General features: G+C 41.3%; 1 protein-coding gene across 2 annotated transcripts; it reads right to left on the bottom strand.

Annotated features, from left to right (window-relative positions):
* Positions 1-2,865: 2,865 nt before the first annotated feature.
* Positions 2,866-22,638, bottom strand: LOC128455838 (carboxy-terminal domain RNA polymerase II polypeptide A small phosphatase 1). Of its 2 annotated transcripts, XM_053439746.1 has the most exons (7): positions 21,959-22,638; positions 15,839-15,984; positions 11,583-11,684; positions 7,440-7,496; positions 6,313-6,405; positions 5,270-5,455; positions 2,866-5,158 (listed from the first exon to the last, which is right to left on the bottom strand). In XM_053439746.1, the coding sequence occupies exons 1-7, from the start codon at positions 22,029-22,031 to the stop codon at positions 5,030-5,032; spliced, it is 786 nt and encodes a 261-aa protein (XP_053295721.1). In that variant the 5' UTR covers positions 22,032-22,638; the 3' UTR covers positions 2,866-5,029. The 2 variants fall into 2 exon arrangements, with proteins under 2 accessions (XP_053295721.1, XP_053295720.1); XM_053439745.1 differs by lacking the exons at positions 15,839-15,984; positions 21,959-22,638 and adding an exon at positions 12,319-14,926.
* Positions 22,639-23,496: the final 858 nt, after the last annotated feature.

The raw sequence follows: 23,496 nt of genomic DNA, 5'->3' as shown, positions 1-23,496 counted from the left end.
TTTATTTGTATAGCACCAATTCATTATAAAAATGATCTCAAGGCACTTCACATATAGATGGTCAAACAGTTGTAATCTACCATACTGAGTGGAATCACAGAGCTTTTATTTTGAAAAACAGTGGCTTCAAAATCTTGTTTGCAGATAAACCAGGTAGGATGAACACAAAGTTTTCTAACTTCCCTCTTCACCAATGACTGTTTATTAAAAGCTCTGTGTCCAGCACACAAATGATAAAAGTGACATTATATTGCAGAATAATAATTATAATTCTGAGGTAGCTCCAGAGAAGAGCATATTTCAAACAGGCAGGTTAACATAGTTCACCAGTGAGGTTTGGTCTGGTTTCATCCTGGCACCAGCTGGTGATACAACGTCCATTCTAACTAACCCAATGTTGTAATTCAAACATTCGCCACTAGATGAAAGCAACATCCAAGTCTTTTACATTTATGGCAGGAAAGTAAATATGTAGGTGAGGGAGCTTTAATGTAATGGTGATTTATTTTTAGATATATTTTTTATTATCCGACTTAAGAGCCAAGTTTCCATATGAAGCTCATATTCACAGATAAAATAAAAAACCATAAACCCTTCAGACTGATCCTGGACCATCGGATGTGTTAAGGTTTGCTGCATGACTTGGCACCGCGCGCACGGCACACAGCAATAAATACAGGAAATGTTTTGGTGCAGCATTCTATAAATAATAGCAGGTGTTTATGGTCCTACTCCATCCGCGGGCATGTAGGTCACACACACACATACACACACACACATACACACACACACACTGTCGAACTATTTAAATAGAAAGGAGAGTAAACTATTTTTAGTTTTATTATGCTGGCTTTAAATGAAAAAAGTATTATGTTCGGTCATCTGGCCGAGGTCATGAGCCACGTCGTAAATTCACCGGAGTGAAGAGGGTGTCGCGACGCATAGCTCCAACTAAGCCGGGGCAAATTAAAACTAATTAACATGGTCAGCAGCTCAAAATGGAGGCTGACACATGAGGCGCAGCTGGGAGAGACATTAGCCAATTAGCTGGATTTGCTCTGAATTTATGACGGACATGTGAGACACTGTATGCAAACGCATTGACTTGGTACCAGGTCTTTGGTTTTGGCAAAAATCTATTTCTGGACGGTCACATGAAGACATCTTAGATCGGTTGGCACAGAGCGGGTCCCAGGAGGATCCCGAGGGGTCACTGCCTAATTAAAAGTGTGAGATGTTTTGAATTTGCAATGAATTTTAGTCCCGAAAAGTCTCAATCGAAGCAGGAGCAGTCGTCCCTGCTCAGCTGAACTACTCACAGGAAGACTGCAACGTCAGGTCACAAGGAATAATCATAATAGTAACTTTATTTATACAGTTCAAGTACAATGTGCTGCATAAAAGAAAACAAATAATTTAAATACAGACAGTACATGAACAATAATGGTAATAATAATAGTGATAAAAGACCAATAATAACCCTGCACCCTTAGTTATATCAGGAATATGTTTTAAGCTGAGATTTAAAAGAAGCATCACAGTCAGCTTTATTTCCTGTCTGATAGCAAACGCTCTGCCCCCCCTACAGTTTTCAGCCTAGGTTCAACCAGTGACAGCAGACACAATATTAATTATTGTTATATAAATTGTAGAATTAATTACACCAGACTTGGAGCCAATGCAAAAAGGATAAGACTGCAGTGACACTGAAAAGTTTGGGATTCAGCAACTTAGTCAAAAAGTAGAGACCTTGAAGTTATTTGCCACAGACTTTTAAAACATATATTTAATGAATAATAAAACGTATCACGTAAAGGCCGACACAGATGTACATTCTGACAGAGTAAGGAAATGTTCACCGATACTCTGTCTCATATTTTGTTCTCTAATCAAACAGGTGATGCCTGAGTGACGTCTTCTCTCTGTCGTCAACTCGTCGACACAAACTCACGTTGGGACATCGACGTTGTTATTTACACAAAGTCTAACTAAGAGGTTGAAACAGGGTTTGTGATGCACTTAGATTTATTCGAGGATTGAGATTTATGTTATATAAAATGTGTCAATGTGTGTGAAGCCGTTACACAGAGTAAGTCCTCTGTGGTTATATTTAAGTGCAGTTTGATTGTAAATAATTGTTGTGTGTGTTTGTGTGGAAGTGTGACCATTATTGTGTTATGAAGGCTCCAGCTGATTGTGTATTTGTGCCAATAAGGTCTGATATAAATATTGTAAAATTAAAGAGGCTTCTGTAGTGGGAATGGTTAGACTCAGAGAACATTTCAAATATCTAGTTCAATATAATTTTTAATACAATATAACCTGATTTACATCCTGTATAATATCTGAGCATGGTGTTGTGTCTGTTGTGTCAGTTTTTCATCCAAATAGCAGTGACATCACGCGTCAGGTGATTCCGCTGCCGGACACAAATTATAATTGAACCCCCCCCCCCCCCCCCCCCCCTTCATATCCCCATCAAATTAAAGGTTTAGATCCGGGCAGCAGCTCTAATCTCAGTCTCTTCTCATCACTTCTCCATTGTTTAGAAATTATATTTGTACGTTTTGATGAAATTTTGTAATTAAAAAAAATAGAAAAAACCGTAGCAAGGGGCTTGTGATGTTAATACATTGGGCCAAAAAAAGAAATCATGAAAATTACTTGATCACCTTGATTGACAACCAGCTACATTTGCTGACGTGTGTTGAGTGTGTTTTCATTTGAACTTATAGGTGAATGTTGTTTTCATATCAACTCTGTGCCATATTCCATTATTCCATTGGACTTGTTTCCCCCTCTCCTATGTTGTGTTGAGCGTCAGGTGTGTCGGGGGGGGGAAATAAGTACTGAAGTGAAATAAGACCCGTTTCAATAAAACATGCTTTATTGATGCAAGGTAGAAATATTTGTCTTTTTTTGTTGCAATCTTTACCATTTGTCAGCAGCAATTTAAAAACTCTTTTTTTTTTTTTTAAACACGAGGCATAACGTTAATACTCTGGTTGTATAATACAGTAAAAAAAAAAAAAAAAAAAGTAAATCATTATTCCAAGAATAAGGTTATGTTTCTCATGACTTGTCAAAGCATCTTGTTTTTTGTAAATCTCATGTAAGTACGCACCCTGCAAACCACACACACACTCTCACACACATTATATAAACACTCGCTCCAGGCTGAGGCAAAGTGAAGCAGGGTGATCCAACATGATTGGCACAAGTTTCCTCTCAGAAAGTGAATTTACACACGGATCAGGAAGGACACTGGACTCCGCTGGGGCCTCACACACAAAAAGGTTTGTATTCAAGTTTACCAACAGGAGGCGTCAAAGTGTGCTTTCAAAATCAAACCACTCACTTACCTCAGGCGCCCTTAGCAGGTCACACATTAACAGTTAATGCATTATCGAAAGGGGGGGCCACACACAGGGGGGCGTGGCCAATTCAGCTAAAAATCTCCAAAAGGATAAAATAATATTACATCAAATAGGATTAAAACCAAGTCACAATGATTGCCTAACAGTCTGATCTACTGTATGTACAAAAATAACCTCACTTTTTCTGCAGGGGTACTCGTCTGTGTATAAAAGATCCGATCAGTGGGAACTCAGTCTGTTCAACTCAACCCAGCTCTAATGTTTACAGTTTCATATTGTCTCAGATTGTGTAGATGGATGATTTAGAGAAGTCGTAATATGACGAGAATAATATTAATAGAGTCGTAATATTATGAGAATAAGGTCGGATTTGGGCGGAAACTCATAAAATGACAAGAGTAAAGTAGGAAATGTACAATAAAGTAATTTTACGAGAATAAAGTTGTAGCATAAAGAGAACAAAATAAAGTTGTAATTTCAAGTGAATTAAGTAGAAATTAAACAAAAATAACAGCGTAGTATTACAAGAATTGAGACATAAATATATAAGAATAAAGTCGCAATTTTACTAAATAAGTCGCCATTTTATGAGAAATACGAATTTTACAAGAATAAAGTCAGAATACTACTGCAATTAAATTACGAGATAAAAGACAAAATAAAAACTCAAACTAATCTCATTGAGAAATTTAAATTACGACTTTATTCTGGTAAAATTACAACCTTATTATTGATATCTTCTATATTTATTTATTTTACAACATGGCCATAATAGTCTGTCATAGTTTGGGCATAAGACTGCATCTTAAAAGATTTATTACACGTTCATAATTAGGTTTTAGTAATATTACTATATATAGTTATTAAATCATATCATGTATTGTAGTGAATAAGGACTACTACTCATGATATTTGTTTCTGGATGTTTTCCGTGTGATAGCAAAGAATATTGTATATTATCTTTAAACCAAATCCCTAATTCAAATTGCAGCTTTTCCAAAAACACACAGTAAATGTTTGGCACATGTCAAAATGTGATTTTTTAGTGAAACTTGCCACAAAACAATTTGATAAGTTATTCAACCTATGTAAACCTATCTGGGGGAAATAAGCTCAATGAGATTCAAGGGACTGTTTGTGATGACCTGTGGTGTTCTGCGTGAGAGCCTCAGATATAAACTCTACATTGAACTGACATGAAAATGACGTGTGGTGGTTTGATTTGGCGCTGAACGGCACAACTGACGTTGATCAACAGTCAAACCTGTTCATCCACCGTTCAGCCTCGACTTACAAACATGAGACCGGTTCTAATGTCGTGTCTGATCATGTACACAAACCGCTGCTCTCAACACAATGACAACAGTCACGCTCTGTAGTCATTTAAAGTCCACGATTAATAAAAAAAAAAAGAAAAATCTGTCACCAGGGATTACATAACTGTCACTGAACCCAGCTACAGGATTACTGTGACTTTTTTTAATGCACTATACAATAAGAATATTAGATTAAATGACAGGTATTTTTTTTTTTTTTTATGCAGTATGGTCCTTGTAGTGGGAGGCCGGCGTGGGACCTGTGGCCCAGCGGCCTCCGTGGCCCCTGTGACGACAGCCACTGGTGATCGATGTCACCCTAGCGCCCTGCATCTGTTAACTCGAAGTCCTCTCCTGCTTCAGAATATCGTACACGTCGTCCACTGTGCTTAGTCTCTCAAAGAAAGGGATGAGATCGAGGAGCTCGGTGTCGGACATGTCATCAAACCAGGAAACGACAGGAACCTTCGAGAAACAGAGGGCATTGTGGAATTAGAAAACTACTGGTACATGTCTTTTAATCACATTCCCAGTGTTTGTCAGCATATTGCAGAAGGTAAATATGAAAAGGCGTACAGCGTTGTCGGGATGGAAGACGTAGGAGGCCGGAGAGTTGTCGATGATGATGACCTTGTTGAGGTCTCGGCCCAAACGGCTCAGGTCTTTTACGTAGTTCCCTTTGTGGAAGACGCAGGACTCCCGGAAGAGACGGCTCCTGAAGGCCCCCCACTTGTCCAACAGGTCGGACACGGGATCTGCATACTACAGAGAAACACAAGACGAGTGGAAGTTAATTGCTTTACATCAACTAGAAAGGTTACTGTGCGTGATAGATAAAACACACACAGAATACTTTGATTTTTGTGTTAGTTGCGTAAACACATCATTGACAGATAAGTACAAATCATCGTAGTGTTTAATTGGAGCCATTTGATCTGATGAAGGTAACTTCCACTTCTTATTGCTCTTTTTTGGTCTCCTCCTAGTTCCTTTAGGGAAATACTGTATCTGGCACTAGCTTGTCAACAAACGTTTTGTGTTTGTATCAGGCAGGTGGTGTGTTTCTAATGGTAATATTCAGCAAAACTGTAACTTAAACCTGTATATTGTACAATATTCAGTTATTCTACATTTTACAAGTTGTTTTTAAAATGATCCATCAGATTTGTATTTAAAGACTTAAACACTATGTCAGACATACTGAACGTTATAGGCTACATATAGCACCAAGCAACTTGCATCAGGTTTCAATGCCCCATGTGAGCACTGACACACGTGTGATTCATAGAGAAGTGATATCTGCAACATTTAAGCTCGTAAACGTGAGAAGCGGAAGAGCAGCATTCGATTTCTGACACGATCTCAGATGTTCCCATGACGGCTTCATGTGCAAAATTGGGTGATGTAATGACTCACACCAGATCCGCTCGAGCTGAGGCAGTTTGAGGTAAATGTTCAGGTTAAAACGTGGATTCCCTGAGAGCTATCTTAAATATCTCTTTATGTGTCAGGGCGTATGTGGAAGGGTCACTTGTAAACAGCGCACACACGCAGGTGTCACTTAACACAACAAACTGGATAGATTTGTCAACAACAGTGTCACACAGCAGAAGTCTGACCTTGGCTAAACTGGCGGTGAACAAAACGCACTCGAACAATTCCCCCATCCTCTTGAGGAACTCGTCCACGTGGGGTCTCTTCAACACGTACACCTGGTCGGAGACACAAAGGACACAGATGATGAAAAACACAGTTGGAGTTGAACATGTCTCAGTTGTTACGTTGTGTTGTGTTGTGTATTAATCGCTGCTTGCTTAGCAGGAATTTGCAGAAACTACTGAACGGATTTTATTGGTGGTAGGATGCGGGATAGTTTGGGGAAGAACCTGTTTAACTTATGTGCGGATCCAGGATAGTTTAATACTTAAACTACGCAGTTAAATATTAGCTTAGCTTATTAATGCATTAGTTTGCATTCTACTGACATATTTCTAGTTAGAAATATGATCATAGTACTGAGGGGGGAAATGTAAGAATAAGAGAAGATCTTATTTCAGGCCTAGTTTATTACAATTCAGGTGTGTGCATGTACATATAAATATAGTGGACAGTGTGACCCACTTTTGATAATTGTATATTGCGACATTAATTAAATATAAGTTGTAATGTTTTGAGATCTACTTGCACTAAGTTGCTGGCGGCCTTGTTTCTGAACCAAGTCGTCCTGAACAGGCTTTCCCCACTAAAACAAGCCTATCCTGGATTACTTGAACCAGACCCAGGCCCTGTGGGCACCAGAGCTCCTGTGTCTTCTGAGGGGGGGGGGGGGGGGGGGGGCTACAGCACAACAGCTTGCAGTTACCATTTACAGCCACCGCCGTCCCCCGGGCACCAATGAGCAGGGCACAACATGCGCCGAGGAACTGATTGATGGCCGGCGGTTTCTGAGAAGCCTGCCAGGGTTTCGTCATTTCGTCAGCCCACTGAAATAGCCACCTGCTGCTCGGAGCCATCAACAGACAGGGCTGCAGCGCTGTCAGGGCACCAGCCCAGTGTTTCCAGTGCAAACCGGAGTCCGGGTATAAAGTCTGAATCCTAATCCCGAGAGCTTGTAAACCTTCCTGACTTTTTTTTTTTTAGGTCGTGGAGTTCATGTTTGGGCCAAACCCTGGTTTCTGTGTGTGTTTGTGCAGTGCAGCAATGTGAAGTGCTCACAATCAATCCTGCTTGTTTAAACAGTGCATACCTGGTGAACTGTTCCATCGATTTCCACTGGAATGATAAAGTCAGCATTGTTCACTGGCTGTAGAAAACAAAAAGAGGAGTGTTATTCACAGTTTCCTTATAAAAAAATCCACACTGTGCAGAGATGAGCGTGATGCTAGTGAGTCAGAAGTGGAGATCTGTCAAAGAGACTCCCAGACGCCACCTCAGCGACTTCACAGTCACACAACACGGCTCATAATACCACTCTCGTCAATTCCATCATTGAAATACAGGCTCGACCCGAAAGTGACAAGGCTCATAAAAAATATATGATTTATTTTCGGGCAGTTCTCACCCCTGAAATATGCTTCTCAGATGGAGGTAAGGTCTGAGTCGTAAACACCACGGGAGGTGCCACATTATTATTTATTTTAAAAACTTTTATTATACTACTGTAAATGAAAATTATACTGCAATAATTATTGATATAGTTTTATTTCACGGCCGAAAGTGCGAGTCTACATCCATAATTAATAAACAGTTCTAGCTTAGGTTGTGTCCTTCGCCAACTGAGCCAATGTTTTAGAAAATCTATATTAAATAACAAACATATAAACAACTTTCATTAGCCGGAGGAATGTGTGAAATCCAACTAAAGCACATTTCAAATTAAAAGCAAATCCAGGGTTTAGTGTTTAACTTTCTACACCAGCAGCTCTCTGCATGTTAGGGTCATGTTAAAGAAAAAATATTACTTCAGTAATGAAGTCGTAATATAACTTTTGCGACACAAAGTCGTACTTTTTAGAGAATAAAGTTGTAAATTCTGGCAACAAGTAAATTTACAGTGTAAAAAATAAATAAAAGTCAGCCTGTCTTCAGTTTAGGTTTCACAAATAACATAACACTAAAAGATTGTGTAGGAAACTTTCAATTTCGACTGTATATTGTTTGTGTGCTGGTTAAACAGGAGCATTGGTTCTCCTTCGTGCTTATTTCCTAAAAATGTTTTCTCTACCTGTATTCTCATAAAAATACAGATTGTGAAATAACCAGATTTCTGGTCAAAATCTTGTTTGTTTGAATGTGAACAATCTGTGTGAGTCACTGGTTTAAACAAACAACCATAACACAAAAACCAGCTCACTCAAAATATCTGTGTAATCTGTACAGGAACAAAGGTTTCAAATGCAATTTATTCTCCTGATTCAAAAAATAAAAACGATTTTCTAAATGAATGTTTAATTTGAAAACAAAATATTTGTTGATGTGTTTAGTTTACATCCTTAGTTGAGGGTTGCACTATAAATGCAAAAAGCTGTGTCCTACTGGGGAGAGTTTAAAATGAGACTGAAGCTGTTAGAAGACGCAGTTTACATTCGAGTAAAGAGCAGGATGGTCTGACAGCAACAGATTGAATACAGTTTCCCAATGACATGACTTAAGGTCGATATAAAATACTTTTTAATATAGATTTTGCACCTTAATTGTTTTATTTTGACTGTTTTATCTTTCTGTTTCTTAAAAAGCGAGTTGCACAGCTCTCCTCTCTTCTTCCATGTCACCTGAAGCTATCTTCATGTGTCAGAGTAATAATGAGTTTTGTCATCCACCTTGTGTTAAACACGGGGTTAACGGACTCTGACCCTGTTTACACATAGCGAGCAGCCATATCCAGTGACATCCTTTAGGACAGGCAGTGACCTGAGAAGGACCAAACACCACATGGCATTCATTACATAATTGGTCGTGATACAGGAGCCTTGACTTATGGCAGAGATTTGTTCACTGAATGTTCCCTTAAAAGGCATCAAGCTAAACAAAAGGACGCCAGTTATTTCAAGGAATAATATATGAAAGCGTATTAACACTACAACCGTGCAGTTTGAGATTATAGTTTGAAATATTTGTAATTGTCATTTTTCTTATTTGAAAGTACAATATTTACATCGGTATTTCTAATCAAAAGCCATTTTTGAAAAAGAAGAAGATATTGATATGACAGGTCATGGAAGATGGTTCTTTGAATTCTCATTAAATTGAATTATCGTTATTATTTTAAGAGATCTTGGATTTAAGACGCAGGTTGGTCCTGCAGATTAACCGGGAAATCAACAGCTAATGTATATTTGACATACGAGTCGGCTCCTCCTGTCAGGTGCCTCCTCAAATGCAAAATGATACAGTGCAAATCCTATACTGCTATTTATGTCCACCATAAGTTGGCACGTGGTTTGTTTGCTTTGACAGTCAACATGGAATCGAATAGCAGATACTCGATGAGCATCCTTGTAAAAACAGGCAAACACAAACTTGTATGCAATATGTGGCTGTAACTGTCTCTCACACCAGAAACCAAATCTCACTCAACTCCAGTGTTTAGCACTTGATAACATTCATGTTTCACTACAATAAATTCATATTACATTCATATTCACATTGTATAACATATCTGCCAACACATATAAATATATAGATATATACACACACATCTTCATGCAATCCTCTTGTGCCACTGCACTTTCCTTCAGTGCATTTCTCTACAAATAATAATTCGATATGTAGTGTAAAGGTGTATATTATGTACTTATTCACTGAATTTTATTTATTTATTATTTCATCTTACTTTATTGCTTATTTCATTCTATTTTATACTTTCACATGTTCTCTTGTCTACTTTATTTTTACTGTCTGCTGCTCTACCAAGTGAATTTACCTGTTGAGGATCAATAAAGTTTATCTTAACTTATTTTATCTCATCTTGTTGATAATGTCTAAGTTCAGGATTTGGGGGAAAAGCAGTTAGTCTGTAACTTGTCCAGAATCAGAAGAGAAGACTGAACCCATTCTTGTGTCTGTGCAGCCGGTCACATCACTTCAGCTCTCAGCCTCTGGTTGAGGTTACAAACATCTACCTCCCAGTTCCTCTGAGGCGCACTCATTAAAATGCTTAGCCTTGTTTATCCTGTATACAAACCATAGAATCTAAACAACAAGCTGTGAAGATTACACGCAGGATTATTTCTCGGTTGAGAATAGCAACTTCCTCGAGTATCTGCCATTTGCCTGGCAACATGACAACTCCAGGAAGTGACGGCTCCCGGCCAAGAAACACAACAACGTGTCGCTTTGTGTGCCAAGTGGACATGGAGTGGAAAACTTGCGCAACTGGCACAAACCGGCACACGTGAGAAAGCTCCTGTAGCCTTTCAAAAGTGGTAATGCCCTTTAGATTTAGATTTATGATAAAATATGTATTTATGATACATAATCCTGGGCCTTCCTGGAAGGAGGATTATTTTTAAACCATGAGAAACCCTTTAAATATACTGGTGGGAGACAACAATGTATCACACCCACACAGGTCTGAGATGAATGGACTAGACATATACTCCAAATATGAATCTTTTACCAATACTAAAATCACATATATACTCAACACAGTGTGGAGTTATAGCATCTGAATGGACAGTTTTCCCACTTGAGAGGACAAGTATTTTCATATTTCTAGTTTCGACAAGCTGACTCTTAAAACATTGTACACAGTATGTCTGATGGAAATGTAGCCATTGATGATATCAACACGAGCCTTTCACAGATATGAGTATCGGCGTTTGTATTTGTTGCCAATAGCTTTTATTTCACATATTTTACAGAATAAACCATGTAGAAAAGATGTGTATTCATGTTTACATTTTACTTGAGTAACATTATTTTCTCAATTCCGGTTCTATATATTTGATTGTGTTTGTTTTTTTATTGTTTATAGTTATTTGTAATAAATAACAATTAACATCATTAGTCCAAGGGCCTTGAAAATAACGTTATAGTAGTCATTTTCAATTTCTTTGCCATATATAAATATATATTGGCTCCTTTAATTGTGTCCATGATGCATTTTCTAGTTTTCATTAATACTGAAAAGCAAAATGTGACAGAAAACTCCTCCTGTCTCTGTCTATAACCCAACAAACAAATCAATCTATATCCTAATTTAAATAAAACATATATCTGCAGCCTGAACAATTACAGGAACAGGTTAAATATTAAAGTTGGCTCATGCAACGGGTCATTGGACATTTTTTTACTCCCCCAGTATCAGTAACTGGCATCTGCCCCCAACAAATCCACACTGGAGCCGCTCCATTAACAAAGAGAAAGTAGGTCACACGGGCAAACTTACCTTAAATGAACTATGGACTAGTGTTTCATCCAAATCAATGACCACACAGATCTTCCCCGTGTCGTTCGATTGAATCCGTGAGAGCAGAGGTTTTGCTGGAACCTGAAGACAAACAAATTTAGTTTTAGAACTTAAGCTCATTAATGGAGAACTCGAATAACATGAAAGTTATTTTAGCTTTGAAACCCACAACATGAGCAGCAGCTACGCTTTGTAGGTAATTAAATTGAAACCTGAAAAAGTTGAATCTCAATATGTAGGACACATACTATTCATTGTGTGTGTGTGTTTCTTGTCACTTAAGAGACACTGGCTTGTGTTGTGTTGTTTCGGTGAAGGGTTACAAGAAACCTTGGATGCTACAGCTGCTGCAATGTTGAGTGAGCATGTATGATATCCTCATACTGGGCCCCATCCTTCAACAAGTGGCCAGACATCAGTGTTTGTTAGTGTGATTATGATTCTAAAAACAAGTTGGCATGAGCGTACAGGCCGTCTGTACCCCGCTGCGTGTGTTTGTCTGTGTTCAGCAAGCTGCCACGTGAGGATAATGGCAGAGCTGGAGTTTGACACAGATACCACACAATCTGCCAAGTGAAGATCTCCTGTAACTTATTCACTGCCACGGTTGAAAGCAGCGCCTTAGAGCTGTAAAAATAGCCCCCCCCCGGTATTTCAGCCCCACTTCTGAAAGCTCTAATCAGTCCTTCGATGCTTCACAGTTGAGGTGCAATACCTGCTGGGTTGGTGGAATGCAGTATTCGCAGTCGCAGGCCTCAGAGGATTCGTCCTCACTCTCTTCCCCTTCTGAATCTCTGCCCTGTTCAGAGTCGTTTTCCTCCGTCTGTGCATCGCCTCCCTCCAGCTTGGCATGTTCAGGGACAACACTGTGGATGATATCTAGAGGATACCTCGTTCCGGATGAGATGTCGTTGTCCGATTTCTGAGTTATGTTATTGGCCGTTTCTTCCGCAGCAGAGCAGCCGGCCGAGTTCTCGCTCGGTTCAATATCTTCACCAACTGCCAATCCGACGGCTTCGCTCTCTGCTGGACAAACTCCAGGAGCCGGGGACTCGGTAATAAGTCCCTTCAGGGCTTGTTTAACAGATGACTGAGCACTTTGAACCTGATACGCATAGTAATCCTCAACACCTGGTTCAAACGCCTCTTCATCACCTTCATTATCTATAAGCCACCAATATGGCTCCATTTCGGAACAGTCAATAGCCGCTCTATCGTCTGGCTCCGACTCGTCATCCTTTCTGCAAAGATCGATTGTAGAGGAACTGTCGTCAAGGGGTTGACAGACCTCCTCTTCATAAGCATCACCTTCAACGGAGATGTTCTCGGCACATGGTGCAGACATGCTCTCCTCATGACCAGAGGACAGGCAGATCTCCTCTTCCTCTTCTTCTTCCTCCTCTTCGTAGCAGATTTCAGAAACATGGCCCTCAGCTGTTTCTCCATCAAAGGCTTCTTCGTCTTCCTCTGCTTCCTCGTGATCCTCTGTGTAAAATTCACAGGCTTCACTCTCTTCTTCCTCAACCTCATCATATTCTGCTAAACCTGACTCGGAATCTATGATCAAGTCTTCGGGGTTTATCTCTGACTCACAGTCATCTCTTTCACTTGCATCACATGCTTCTTCAGGACATACACCTGCTTCCTGGATCTTCATTTCCTCACTGTCTTCCTCATACGTAAATGCATTTTTGGCAGCACGTCTCGCAGCCTCTTTCTCAAGGTTCAGGCCTTCGTGTATATCCCCACCTTCAAAGCAGGAGATGTAATGACGCTTCGGTGTAAATGCGTAATGGTCGGCTCTGTCGAATAAATCAAAGTAATCCCCGATAACAATATCAACCGCAGCGGGTGTTTTCTTTTCATCCTCATCACTTTCGTTAGCGTTCTTTTGTTCCGTTTCTTCATCGTCTTCAAACGATTCCCACTGTGTCTGCTCATCGCTCGAATCGCCCTGAACTCCCTTTTCAGATTCCCCAGATGAATCGGAGCAGGGATCCGACGGGATGCTGCCTTCGGGACAGGTCTTAAAGGATTTTGTTTCAGTTGAGGAGCAATCGGAGAAACTGTCTTCTTCGGTGTAAAAGCCGTCTGAGGTTTTGTCGGAAGTTGCACACGGCTGCGTGGGTTCGTACTCTTCGCTTCCACACGTCTCACAGTCATCTGCTGACATGTCTAATGTCGGAGTTTGCGTTGAGAGTTCTTCAGTGTCCTCAAAACTGACATATTCACTGTCATCAAAGCAAACAGGAACCTGCTCATTCAAATGTGATGAATTTACATCTTCCGATAGTCCGACCTCAGTTTCATTTTGTTCACATGGGTAGCTCTCTTCTTCATCTTCATCCTCCTCCTCATCCTCCTCGTCAGCATTTGCGTACTCAATTTGAATTTCATCATACTCACAGTGTTCAGTGCCACAGTCCCGTGAGTCCACTGAATCACAGATGTTGGGTCGGAAACCAACCACTTCACATTGTTCAAAATCCTCTGTCGCTGTGTCCGGGTCCGAGTCGGAGCACTCGCTCTGCTGATCAGGAGACTCGTATTGTCGGAGTAACTCGAGCTGCTCAGGGCTCTCCGCTATGAAATCAGACATTTCACAGAGCCCTAAACTGTCACATTTTATTGCCAATTGGTCTCGCTCAAAGTCGAGAGACTCTAACTGTTGACCGGGGGGCTTGCATTGCTGAAATAGTCCGAGGTGCTCTGCCCAGTGTTCACAGCACGGACAGCATTTGTTGCAAGCTACGCTATGATTAGCACCGTGCTCAGAAGACTTGCAAGGTTTAAAACACTCGCAGTGTTGAGCACATTCATAAAATGATTGGCTTAACCTCGACGTCTCGCACTTATCGAGGGTTTGCTTGGATTCGAAAAATATATTGCTTGCTGAATATTGCTCAAAGCTCTCAGCGTGTCCGTTGCAATATCTGCTGTATTCAGCCTCATCTCCACTCGTCCTGCAGGGCTCCATGCAAAGGAGAGACGGGTCCATAACCCTGCTGACAACTTGCTCTGTGTATTCCACAAGGACGTTCATGCCGAGTTTGGCGCTTCCTTTCGAAGGGCTGGTTACATCTGCAGCTTCTGGCAAGTCGGTAACTTGGCATTGTTCTGCAAGCATGACTTCCGCTGATGGCTCCCCTTCTCCAGGGACTTTAACTTGCTCCGAGTTTTCCAAATACATCGTGAAATGCTTTGTCAGTCTATGTTTGCTAAAAGTTTATCCTCCATGCATTGGGTCAGGATGTTGCCGTGTCTAAGGATCCTGCGGAGTACAAGTCCAGCAGAGCGGGGGGTAACTGTCAGGGTCCATTCAGAGTGGAGATTCACATGGCTGGAAGGGGGAGGCACTGAGGAGCCTGAGAGAGTAACAGCAACAGGAGCAGCATGCACGATGACATGACAGGTTGTCACAACCAAAGCTGAGACTGGCGCTTGACTCGACCCCCCCCCCCCCCCCCCCCCCTTCCTTCACCAGAGACCAAGCAATTTATTTTGGGGGCTTGGAAAGAAGTGACAAATAACTTCTGGAATATCAAATCTCTATAAAAGGCTGAAGTCAGGCATAAATCTGAAACTGACACCTGAGAAGATCTTGACTACTTGATCTTCAGACCATAACCGACTAAAGCCAAGTTGTTTTCCATAACTATAATCACTTGTGCTGGGGGAAGTATGATCCCGAAAAAGATAATTAGAGAAGTAGTGGTCACTGGTGGATTAAGCACCATTCCACAAACGTAAACATCCAAACCCTATTAACATTTTGTTAATATTCAAACACCCTTCACACATGATCTGTGTAGTTATGGATACGTTATCAGTTTCTAAAATTAAAGGAATCATATCATATCTGAACTGTATCATAGTTTTCTAAGCCAAAGGATGTCTCCAATGCAGGATCTAGTGTTGTGTGTCCCGGTTGTGGCCGAGCAGCGATCTTCATGTAACATTTACTCCCAACTCCTGCACTTCTTTTAATTCTTGGTCGGTTTGATTGATGCCTGAACACGGAGTACATTTGGAAATGCTGCTGCACGATACTTCTCGGCACAGGAGAGGTGAGTAAACACCGACAGCTTTGAGCCAAGAAAACATGTGTTTCAGGCATCACGTGGCTGTCAATCAGTGCGGACCACATGCTGCTCGACAGACGAGCGAGGAGGAGGGCGAGAGAAAGTCAATCTCATTAGGAGGAGCTGGAGAAGGATGTTGCCAGAGGAACTTACTTTTGACAAAGTCCCATTTTCTTCCAGTAAGGGGACATTGTTCCTCACGGGAGCCGGCTCTGAATCCTTGCGAGACAGGCAGCAGAAGAGACAGTGGAAAAGGCCTCTGCTGCGAGGCTTCCTCGACGGGGGAACTGTATGGGCACCTGAAGCAGAACGAGAGAGGGTACAGGGTTATAATGGAGATGATGGACATACTGTTCTGATTCCAGGTTCCTCGAAATCAATTGATACATACATTTAGGGATGTGGCTGAAACTGAGACCACTGCTCTTTCATCCCAATTTAAAATCTGTGGAACTGACTTTGATCATTCTTCAGCGCACAATATCATATCAGGCAATAACTACAGTTATAATGAAACTCAATGGACAATGTAGGGTTTATATGTTCGATATGCAGTTGTGTTGCTCCAGTTTTATTCCATCTGTAACTAGAGTAAAGTGTATTTTGTCACATCTGGCAACGGTTTGGATCCGCAGCGCTCGTCCAGGGTATCTGATCCTGGCAGCACCTCATGTCAGCCGGACCCCTGCTGTGTTCGGTGTATAGTCTGTCTCCGGCTATTTCAGATGGGTAGCAAAAGGTTCAAACACATTGCATAAGAGAGCAAGAGTGTACGTTTCGGCCCACGAAATCAATCAGGTGACGACATCCTGGTGTATGTTATTATTGTTTCGTTCCAAGAATTTGATTAATTTGATTGTTTCTCTAAGGCACGGATAACCCCTGTATAGAAGCATCAGTTAGTAAGAATTTCTAGTGACAAATAGCTGTTGAATTCTTATTTTTCTGATAAACCACAAAAGTTTGCTGAATGTTTGTGAAAACAAAAGTAAAGTTTTTGTTTTTTTCAAAATAAAAGGTTTGAACTTTGTGATGATGACATATATAAAAACCCACGTATTTTATACTAGTTTACATTTCGTCTCGACTTCACTAACCCATGTAACAACAGCTAGAGAACACCACCAGCTGGTGTCAGCGTGGTGAGAGCTGGTATTTAGAAAGAAAGAAAAACTCGGAGAAACAAGCTGAGCCCTGATGACCAGTCAGAGCTGTCAGCTGGGACATTAGCAAGCCGCTCAGACAGGACTAAATCTGTAGCCTCAGCGTGGGGCGCGTCACGGACCTGGCAGCCGGCTTTGGGTGTAAATGTGTGATGATTGCAGAAGTAGAGCCGGTGGTTGAGTGATCAACAAACAGACGAGCCGGCAGTTGATACAGAACAATACTGGATGTTTCATGAAATCAGAGTCACAGGAAATAATCTGAACTTGATTAAAGCAGGTAGGATTTCTGGTTTTTCTCTGTCCTGGGTTTTAGTAAAAGCTCAAACTTGGACCTCAAGATTTTTAAATTTTCAATTGTTTTTAATCAATACTTTTATAATACAAAAAAAATCAGTAAACATAAAAAGTAATTGTCAGATTAAATCAATAATCAATTAGTCGCTAATAAGAGCCCTGTGTTGTATGTTTACTGTTCAAATGGATGAATAAACTACGCCATTAAAAGCCACATTGTTATTATTATTATTATTATTAGAAAATGTTGAGTTTTCACTGTAACTGTAAGTCTTCATCTAATGGAGGAATATTGGAAATCAGAAATACTGCAGATTAAAGAAATTCAATCAATACATTTTTATTTGTATCGGCCATATTCACAAATCAAAATGTGCCTACTATTGCTTAACAAGGTGCCACATCCTCTGTTCTTAACCCATAAACCACTTTGATTACACTTCATTTATTAGCGTAAAGTGTAAAACATATTACAGCACTTAAATCCTAGTGTATATTTATCAATGTACCTTAGCTCATTAAAAACACTGTTAGCCTTTCTCTTCATCCGTGTTGTTCCCTATGGACTTGTCCCTGATGACTGCTTCAATCAACTGGAGCTTAACGTGGACGAAGCCTCCGGAGAGCAGATCATTATGGCACCGACATGCTTCCTGGTCCCAAGATGAAAGGTTTGTGTGCAAACACGTGTGGCGAGGGAACCGGGCAGGTGAAACCCGAGTGTTAAGAGACGTTACGCGGCCCCGGTGCATTACCACTTCTGAAGTTACACATCAGAGCTCTAAAAATAGACGAGCAGAGCAGCTGCTGACAGCGGTTAATGGTGAGATTCTCTATACGTGTGCGACATATGCAGACCAGGCCACAAGGAAAACAGGCCCGGACAAAAGCCGGGTCGAACCTCCACTCGGCAGCAGGAACCGGCTCAGCAACACGCGGACACTGAGCAGAAATGTTTCCCAGTGCACCCGGAGAACTAACTGAACTAAATTAAGCCGCTGACACTTTACACTCTGCAACATCGTGTCATTCCCAAGGCCTCTGAACCACCAGGTCTACATTGCAAATGTCAACATCAACAGAATCAACAGACACTGGCTCCTTATGGACGGACTTCAGGTCCAAAATAAGAAGAGGTCATCAAAATCAAACCACCCAACGTATTTGACCCTTTCTATATTTTATTTTTCTGTTTTTGATTAGATGTCACATTTAAATGTTTTGGATCATCAAACAAGATTTAATGTAAGATAAAAAACAATGTGAGTTTAAACACAATCCATGCGAAAAGGTAATTGACTCCAAAAATCAAGTGACTGGTTGTTCCAGCCTGAGCGGAAACAGCTGGGATGAGCCTCTGTGTTCATTTTGGATAACAGTTGTTTCTTATCGTGGAATCGTGAACACTGATCTTAACAGAGGCAAGTCAGGCCTGAAGATCTCAAGACTTCATGGACGAGTCATGGAAAGGTTCCCCATTGGTCCAAGTTCCGTCATTATAGAGATTATGGCTCTCATCATAGTTCAGTGGAGTCGCAGGAATGTATTTTTTTCCAAAACGTAAATAAATACCAATTGGCTGTAGATAGAATTGGGTGATAAGCCCTTGAGACTAAGGGTGACAGATTACTGTACAACACTAAATTAATTAATTAATAATCTCTCAATTAATTAAATTGCATTTCCATGTAACAAGAGCTGTAAAGCACCAATTCTACCTTAGCTCCCAAACTTGTGTAGTTTACTTTAAGTTTTGTCATCCCCCAAAATAGACTGACGCAGCATAAACAGCTTTTTACTGAGCAGCCCCATGTTGCATGTGTAGGTCAGATCATACAGGACCAGGGGAAACCTCTTAAACCCGACAGTCCACTGGTAGTTCAGGGTCACACACAGATCATAGTCCTCTGCTCCCACATATTAAAAAGCAGATGGCAAACCCAGTTTAGCCAAATGTGCCACAGGCAGCTGAGCTACAGCAGGTAAGGACTTTCACACCAGTGTCTGTTATAACAGTGACATGCTAATCACACTGCTGGGATCGTAGCTCCATTTCTTAGCTGCAGCTCTTTGTTTAATCGTGTGTAAATAGGTGGCAGGAATGAGCACGAAGCAGACTCCTGCGACATTCCTCACACCTCCCCGTCCAAGAGGCTCAGACACTGATAATGAGGTTACAGCATTTCCAAGCGGCAGCAACAACCTCACGCCACATCAGCATGTTTTAGCCTGCTTAGCTGAAAGCGGGCTTATCTGGGACCCTTTCGGGCAAGGCATGCCAGTGTGCTCGGCTGCTTCTATTCCGATCCAGATGCAGCAGGAGCGAGGGCCTCCCACGACCGACTCTCCGCCACTTTGACAGCCGATACTCTGTTACGACCTGACAACTTGCTTCACACCCCTGCGCAGCAAATGGCGCGGGAGGTTCATGGTGGCCACGGCGTTCTCAGGTCAGCTCAAGGTCTTGAGAAATTCACGTCGGAAAAATATTCACTTCACACACTGACCCAAGCCAAGGCTAAAAAAAACAACAACTAGTTATTATACTTAAAAGTTAGAGTTGACGTCAGTGGACAGATGGAGCAGAAAACGATGACGGAAAAAGGATATTAACTATAAATACACATTAATAGCACCATAATTATGCCCATAAAACGGCACATGGTAGAAGACGTGTGTGATAAATATGCCATCAAACAAAGAATTAACCTCAAGGCTCAGTGGGTGTTTGGGAAAATACAGTTTTAAATAAAGTTTCACAGTTTTCAAGGATGCAGAGACAACCGTCCCTTTTCCTTCTCCTCCAGCCCCTCTTCTGGACTAGCGCCCTGTTCTGGACTCATGACCTTTTGGCCAAGAGAACGTAAAGCGAGACCCTTGCTTGAGATGGTAGAGTTGGACGCTGCTGCCACCTCCTGACTAAACATCTAACTTACAGATTCAGAGCATCATCTCATACTGTCTTCTTTCATTCAACCACCGCTGGTCTCATGTCTCTGTCTGGTGACAGGACGGTAACATTTTAATTGGAGTATTGTTAGATATGATCTCATTAAGTCTTGTAGCTATGCTCGTAGATCTTACTGGAGATTTGCCCCCCACCTGCTAATTACCAAACCGCAACCCACAGCCAAATGGGTGACAGCAGCCCATCTGATGCTTAACCTTTGTGCTTGTTGCTGTGGGAGGAAGCCAAAGCACAAACATAAAACTCAGGCTAACACAGGCGTCTGGGCTCTGTTCAGAGACACTGGTTACACTGGGGCAACTAGGACTTTTCTAAATCTGGGGCCATAAGGGTCCAGTCATATGTCCATTATGTCATTCCTTGTTTACTGTTAGCTCTTTGATTTAAAGCCACAGGTCATTGAATATATAAAAAATATAGAATAATATAGAATACGATCACATTTCAACTGTCAGGGCCCGCTGGATCCATCCCTTCTTTTTGGGAGAACACTAGGTGGCACTGTTATTAGCAGCTGCAAAAATTAGGGCTCATCAATTTTTACATGTATTGATTGATTTCGACACTTTTGCAGTTAAGGAATACACAAACAATTAAAAATTTGGAGAGGAGATGGGGGTCAGACACCGGCCATTGTGCTCCGACCTACTGTAAGTGAGATGATCAATAATCTGAGTAATTATACTCTGAGGAAACATTTTCCACCAGTAAGTTACTGCACACAGCAGACTCATTGACATACTTCCACAACAGATAGAGAGGCTAGATCTTTATCAATGGCCGCTTCTCTACCATCAACATCACACAGGTTTGTGGTGCTCGATGTTTTCCAGTCAGCTGAGCATCTCCAGTGAAAGCAGCTCTTGTTAAAGGTCCTTGACGTCTTATGGCCTAAGGTGACCTCTCATTCAAACACTTTATTGATATTTGCTGGAGGACTAGGGGCGATTTTTGCATGTAATAACCAGTACAATTTATAAATTTGATGTCAACACCCTCACTGAAGCCACTGGTTTGCAGCTTCTGAAATAAACCAATTCTCCGCAGATGAAAACAGGCAAATATCTTTTTGTTAAAACAGAGAGGCTGAAAGGATCCAGCATCTTATTGTATCACATCTCATATCTTATTTGACCTCATCTCATCTAATCATATCTTATCTTATCTCTATTTCAAGAAACAACAAGCTAAAGCTTAAGGAACGACCCTCTCCGTGACCTCTGACCTGAACATGAAAATGCTTGCAGCCTCACATTGACCCCGCTGACATGGTTCACAGCTTCAAGGCCATCAGACTATTTTCTGCTCACTACAACAATCACACACATCGTGTCAGACTTCACCAGGACGTCAGAGCCTCCTCTGTGCGGCCAGTTTGTGAAAGTGAATGAATTAATAATGAGCTGAAGTGGCTCGACGTCCCTAAACCACAGTGACAGTCAGCTGTCAGCGGCTGTGGCCCCGCCCCCGTGGAATGGACGCATTACTCAAAGCAAACTTTGCGCAACACAACTTTCAACTTCAGATGTTTAAATCACATTTTCATTACTTTGTATTCCATGTACGACAACAGCTCTGCACAGCTGGGGCCTACACCGGGCACAGAGTGAACCCAGAGCCGGCTCCGAACAGTGAGCAGAACCCGGGGGCTGCTGGTGGGACTGGTGGGTTTCTACATGTATGTGGTTGTGTCTAACTGGAACCAGTGTAGGTGGGTCTGTGGGAGCAGCAGCTGACATGAGTGACCCTTCTCCGCCCCGAGTGTCCCGTGTCCCGGTCACAGTGTCATGCGCAGCTGAAAACTTCCAGTAAACTTCCCCCCCACCCCCCCATACTCAAACTCACCTTCCTCACCGCGAGCGTCTTCCTCCTCCTCCTCCCTGGTCACTTGCGTTATAATGGACGGAGAATGGTCCATTGGGTCCGTCGCTCTCGCAGCACCGCGTTGTGTTGTTTTGTGTTGTTTGTGTCTTTTTTAGCGTTAATGTGCAGAAGTCAGCTCCCAGCGGTTAGGGCCAGATTAACAACATACATGTCAGCGCGGCCGCTCCCCGTCTGCAAACACGCATTCTGCTGCGAAGAAGAACCGAGCGAGAGCGACAGAAGACAAAAGAGCTAAAGCGCAAATAAATACCTGTTCATTAAAAAGTTCCCGAGTACAGAAAGTTACGGTGCACAAGTTTGCTCACGCTAACGCGGAGCCGGGCGGTTTCAAGGAAGCCCCGGTCTTAAAGTCACAATACAGGATGTGAGGCTCGTGCACTCACTTCAGCTGCAGCTCGTTTCCTTGTGTCGAGCGTGAGTGTCTCTGGTGCTTTGACTCTTAATTCACTGTGATAAGTTTCCCGTGTTCGTCCAAAGTGTGTGTGCGAGAGGGAAAACACACTTTGACACTTTCATTAACCGCTGTTCGTGGGGGAACACGTGCACGTTTAGTTGGGTTTAAGTAAAAGTTGTATTTAGTGCGAAGCGTCTGGTTGAACTTCACAGACTTTTAGGGAGCCTTGAAACCGACCAACCAGGAAGTGCAGTGTTCAAAGTGGCCACACAGGGAGGAAGGTAACTGTTCCTGCTAGAGCCAACTATTCAGGATGAGAGAACTCCACTAAAACAAGGCTTTATTTATTTATAAAGAATTTATAATCAAACATTTCTCAAGTTAAAGGGGAACACACACACACACACACACACACACACACACACACACACACACACACACATACACACACACACACACACATTGATTTATGTATTTTAAATTTTATTTCAATATCAGGTCAAATATTACATTACATAATGGCACTTTTGTTCAATATTAGTCTCATCGCTTATTTTATTCCTTATTTTATTCTCATTTCAGTTTTTATTTCTATGAACAATACACTTGATACTTTTTTTAATCAATTTTTATTTAAAATTTTCCATTTTTTGACTTAAGACTCTATTGTATACAAAGTTGTTTTAGAGTCCCCTCGTGAAATCTGAATGCAGGTGCACGTTTTTTCGAACTATATCTCATTAAATCTTTGTATGGAGACAGATAGTGATAAACATGAGCTATAGTACTTAATAAATTTGTTCACAGCCTGAGTGCCATAGTGACTGAGATAGATTATATAAACATGAAGTATACTTGCAAAGCTTGATTTCAAAATCAAGTTGTGTATATATACACACATCATGTGTATTGAAAAATATTTGTTGTTACTTTGTGATTGTGTAAACACGCGCAGCTGGGATATGGTTATAACCAGTACCTGCACCTGTAATTCTTCTGATCACAGCTAGGTGGTGGCAGAGACTCTCAGATTGTACACATGAGACTTGATTCATTTCATCACAAATGTTTACTATTTTTATCTTAACAAATATTGCAACAATGC

Source organism: Pleuronectes platessa, chromosome 14 (genome assembly GCF_947347685.1).
Source record: "Pleuronectes platessa chromosome 14, fPlePla1.1, whole genome shotgun sequence".
In the NCBI taxonomy this organism is placed as follows: domain Eukaryota; kingdom Metazoa; phylum Chordata; class Actinopteri; order Pleuronectiformes; family Pleuronectidae; genus Pleuronectes; species Pleuronectes platessa.
Note: the sequence above shows the minus strand (reverse complement) of the source record. Positions and strands in the feature narration are given on the sequence as shown.